Here is a 5,109-nt window from a genome sequence, read left to right as displayed (position 1 = left end):
AATCGTGATTTTAGGTATAAGTTTTTAACAAAAGTTATCTTAGGTATAAGTTTTGAAAAATTGAATTATTCTAGGTATAAGTTATCAAATTATCCTTTTATTTATTTATATTAATAGTATAATGTGTCATTAAGTTGAGATAAACTTCTTTATTAATCAACTAAATCCTTTGGATTATTGAATGTACAAATCGACCAAAATGAAATAAAGTATGTCACCACACAAGTGAGAGGTAACATTTGAGGCAATCTTTGGTATGTTCAGGAACAATGATATATCTAAGGTCAATATAACGTCAATATTGTTTTTAACCACCGCTATTCCTTGTAACAATTGCTTTGTTGTTTTAGTCATGAAACCTGTCAATAAAGGTACAGAGTAATATTTATTTTAAGATCACCTTTCATGAAAATTAATTATGGAAAAGTTTATAGAATCTAAAGCTGAAATCCATAGCAATGTTGAACAACTTACTCGGACTATGGGTCTACCGATATTCTAGGAGTAAATAAGTAGTCAAAGCGAAGGCTATGAGAGAATAATCATATAACGCGTCACTCGATTTTCAATCGTACGCACAGAATAGAATATTACACTACCTGGCTCGGCCTTTTCAATGGCAAAATAAATTACAGTAGTAAAAAAACATCTTAAATAAAAGAGAAAATTGTTGATTACAACCTTTTAAAAATCACTTTTTGATTTTTTTTTTGGTAAAATGTAAGGAAGTATTATATCATCACCGAGCAAATAATACATCGTCTCTTATAACTTTTGTGTTAGATAAGCTTACAGACATGCTGTATCCAACATGACATACACAATTCACACATTAAGCCTATATAGAGAAATAGATTCCCTACACTTACTTATACAACGATTTCTAACCACACCTTGAATCTGTTTTAACACATACTCAGGCCGAAAGATTTTCTGTTCCAGCCTGCAATGATTCCTCATCCACCAGAGCTGGTGCACTGCAGCAACTAAGATAGCAACTACAATGTCACTCTCCTCCTAAGACCGAAAAATCTTCTTATTCCACCAGTCCTCCAAGTCTGCTATAGGTAGCAGAACCTCACACCAAACTGATAGTAACTGAATACATCTGATACTATAAGGGCATTGAAAGAACAAATGATCATGAGTTTCCTTATCAGTCCCACAAAGATCACACTCTTCCTCTGTACTACCCATCATCTTACATAGCCTATCCTTTGTTAACAATGTTTGTCTCATTGCTAACCAGGCTATAAATCTGTGCTTTAGGAGATTGACACGAATCCATACCCATGAATGCCATGAAACCTCAGGTTGATCCCCTCTAAGCCATTTATATCCCTTAGACACAGTATAACATCCATCCTCAATCTGCCACCATATCCCAGAATAACCAGACATAAACTGATCCTTACATCTGCATAGACTTCTCCAGGACCAGCTGGCACCAGAGTTTAGTTCATAGGATGCCCACTCTGACTGTTTAATATAGATGCTATGCACCCACTTGACCCAAAGATGGTCTTTCTTCTGCATTATCCACCAAACATACTTACCCATGACAGCTCTATTCCATAGGGTAATATCTGTAATCCCTAGACCACCTTGTTTTTTTGAGTGACATATACTATCCCAAGAAATCAGAGCAGAAGCTTGTGCATGAATATCCCCTTGCCAAAGGAAATTCCTGCAAATACTCTCAATTTTCTTCAGTACACTAGATGGGAGAATAAAGATTCTGGCCCAATAGGTATGGAGGGAACCAAGGACAGAGTTTATAAGTACTAGCCTTCCTGCATATGAAAGATTTCTAGCACCCAAAGCCCTAAGCCTATCCACAACCTTCTCAACCAGAATGTTGCATTCCAATACAGAGAGCTTCCTGGGAGCAATTGGGATCCCCAGGTATTTAAAGGGCAAAGAACCAACCTTCAGACCTGACAGACAAGCAACCTGACAGACAAGCAATCTCCTGTATCAACCCATTGCCATAAATATTTGATTTACTAGCATTCATTTTCAGTCCTGAGGCAGTTGAAAATGTAGCAAAAGCCCTGAGTAGCAGGATCATAGAACTTCTATCTCCTTTGCAGAACATTAACAAGTCATCTGCAAAACACAGATGAGTCAGTTTGATGTTCCTGCAAAGAGGATGGTATTTGAACTCCTCATACTCCTGGACCACATTCAACACTCTAGTAGGATACTCCATGCACACAGTAAAGAGCAAGGGGGATAGAGGGTCCCTTTGTCTTAAACCTCTCTGTCCCTTGAAAAAACCAAACATCTCTCCATTAAGGGACAAAGAGTAGTGAGACGTAGTAACACACTCCATAATCAGCTTGATAAAAGTGCTAGGGAAATTATGTGCCTGTAACATCTCTTCAAGGAAGCTCCATTCCAGAGAATCATAAGCTTTTTGGAGGTCCAGCTTCATGATAACCCTAGGGGAGCAAGATGTTCTATTATACAACTTAGTTAAATCCTGACAAATAAGGATATTCTCAACTATATCTCTTCCTCTTATGAAAGCACTCTGATTTTGACTGATCACCTCAGGTAAGACATCCCCAAGTCTGGTGCAAAGAATTTTAGATATGGCTTTGTAAATAACATTGCAACAAGAGATGAGACGAAATTGAGTCACAGAGTTAGGCAGCTCCACTTTTGGAACAAGAGTAACCACAGTATTATTGACCTGTTTGAGCATTTTACCACTACTGAAGAAGTCAAGGATAGCTGCAGTTATCTCATCCCCAATATATAACCAAGCATCCTTGTAAAACTGGCTATTATATCTATGAGGACCGGGTGCTTTTGAACCTGGTATGGAAAAAATAGCTTGTTTAACCTCCTCCTCTGTTACTGGTCTAGACAGGATAGAATGATGCTCCTCAGTAAGGATTTTCCCTTTTCTAACAGTGTTTTGGTGGACTGGTGTTACACTGGAATTATCACCCAATATACTCTTAAAATAAGTTTCAAAAGCTGCATTGATATCTTCCCTTGTGCTACAAATTTGTCCATCCTGCCCAGCAATTTGGATAACTCTATTCAAACTCCTTTTTTAATAGGAGAGTGGAAATAAGAAGTGTTGTCATCACCATCATTATCCCAAGCAACTTTTGCTTTTTGGGCTAGGAAGTTCTGCCTAGCGTTATCCCTAATGATGTAATCCTTCTGAATAGCTATCTCAGCAGCAGTTAGATTAGGATCAAGGGGTGAATCCCTAAGCTTCTTCTGGATTTCATGTAGGGCAAGTAACAGCATACTTGAATTGTTCTCCACGCCATTAAAGAACTCCTTGTTCAACAGCTTCAAATCACCCTTCAACCTTTTCAATTTAGTTGCCCCTCTGAACATGGGGGTCCCCATCACGGGTGAGCTTCAACTCTTCTCCACAATCTCCTGAAAAGCTGGAGCTAAGGCCCACATATTGTAATATTTAAAGGCAACATTCTTTCTTCTTGGTGGTCCATCTAGATGTATCATACAAGGGCAATGATCAAATGTCCCCTCAGTCATAAAATGTGCATATGCATCAGGGAAAGCTTCCAACCACTCATCATTTATCAAAGCCCTATCTATCCTGATGTAAACTCTAGTGGCCACCTTCTGCTTATTATTCCATGTAAAAAAAGATCCAACCGCTTTCAAATCAGTGATCTTACAATCATGAGTGCAATCCAGGAATGGTTTAACCTCAGCCAGAGTGATCTCAGAACCAAGCCTCTCATTAGAATAAAGTACATTATTGAAATCACCTCCAATAATCCAAGCATCATCCACCAAAGAGCTATAAGTTCTCAGATCTCTCCACAAAGTCCTCCTCTCAGCTATTTTATTGAAGCCATAAACAAAGGTAACCCAGAATTGTTTTAGATTCCCTCTAGTAGTGACTTTCAAATGGATAGCTTGCTCACTCATATCCTTAATATCCAATTGATATACAGACGGATTTCATACAACCCAAATCCTACCCCCAGAGTGGCAAGAATTGTTAGTACAGATAGCCCAGTTATTCCAGAAATTTCTCCTTACATTTCCCCAATTTTTATTCTTAATTCTAGTTTCTAATATGCCAAACAGACTAATATTTATTCAACTGAATAAATATTCTAATTTCTAACTGTTTATTCAACTTATTCATACCTCGTACATTCCAATACCCAATACTATCAATTATCACATTGAGGACTAGTTCCACTACCTGCATCAATTCATTCTGACCATCATTCTGAACAGGCTGACTTAGAGATATATTAGTCATCTCAGCTGGCGAGACATTCAGCACAACGACCTTCTCCTTGCCCTTATCCCCTTGTTCCACTGGTTGTCTCTCTGCCTCAGTGCTCACACCTTGTGATTTTGCAGTTTCAACAGGCTCCCCATGTGTCTCTTGTCTATTAATTCTGCTCACTACCTTGGCAGGAGACGGTGGAATTGGAACCACCCGTTGCCCCCCTGTCACAGGAGTACTCAGAACCACAGGTACAACTTTTTTCCTGCACACCTTTGGTGCAGACTTGGCTTTGTTCCTGCAATCAGTTGCCCTATGCACAATCCCCTTGCAGCTAGTACATGATACAGGCAGCTAGTCACACATCACCTTAATTTTCTTTTCCTTGTCAGTCTCATCCAGGAATCGAATGTTCTCAGGGAACTTCTGATTCATTTTAACCTCAATCAACAGACGAGCATACCCCAAAAAATTCCTTTTCTCAGTAGCCTCATCCGTCTTGAGCACCTTACGAGTCAAACCCCCAATTTTCTTAAGGCATTCAGTCCCCCAGAATTTCAAGTCAAGATCATACAATTTCACCCAAATTGGGAGAGACTTAAGTTCCTGTTTGACAAGCTCTGCAGTAGGCGTCCACTCTCTGATGATAACAGGTTTGTTATCAAACATCAAGTGCCCCTCTTTCAGAACTTCCTGTAATTAATTTCTTTCTTAACATCCTCATGAGTGAGTTTAAGAAGATTTACCTCCGAACTCCCCACCATGTGCCATTCAGTAGTATCAGCAGCCTCATCAATCAATTCTTCCTCTTCATCGATAGTTTCCAAATTATCGTCAAAATCAAGCGGGCGTAATGCATCCTTGCCAAA

At 39.0% G+C, this 5,109-nt stretch overlaps 1 protein-coding gene across 1 annotated transcript; it reads right to left on the bottom strand.

The window, feature by feature from the left end:
- Positions 1–3,387: 3,387 nt before the first annotated feature.
- LOC141649737 (uncharacterized) lies at positions 3,388–4,909 on the bottom strand. The gene is made up of 3 exons (XM_074458418.1): positions 4,704–4,909; positions 4,153–4,574; positions 3,388–3,836 (listed from the first exon to the last, which is right to left on the bottom strand). Exons 1-3 carry the CDS (start codon positions 4,907–4,909, stop codon positions 3,388–3,390), a joined length of 1,077 nt encoding a protein of 358 aa, XP_074314519.1.
- Positions 4,910–5,109: the final 200 nt, after the last annotated feature.

This window comes from Silene latifolia, chromosome 1 (assembly GCF_048544455.1).
Source record: "Silene latifolia isolate original U9 population chromosome 1, ASM4854445v1, whole genome shotgun sequence".
Taxonomy (NCBI): Eukaryota; Viridiplantae; Streptophyta; class Magnoliopsida; order Caryophyllales; family Caryophyllaceae; genus Silene; species Silene latifolia.
This window is presented reverse-complemented; position numbering and strand designations above follow the sequence as displayed.

What these genes read in the sequence shown, in the direction of transcription:
- LOC141649737 (XM_074458418.1), bottom strand. Translation starts at nt 4,909, where the DNA reads ATGTTTGATAACAAACCTGTTATCATCAGAGAGTGGACGCCTACTGCA. An exon ending in GAGAAAAGGAATTTTTTGGG is followed by an intron (nt 4,575 to 4,703) that starts GTATGCTCGTCT and finishes ATCATGTACTAG; the next exon opens with CTGCAAGGGGATTGTGCATA. An exon ending in TGGGTATTGGAATGTACGAG is followed by an intron (nt 3,837 to 4,152) that starts GTATGAATAAGT and finishes TCAATAAAATAG; the next exon opens with CTGAGAGGAGGACTTTGTGG.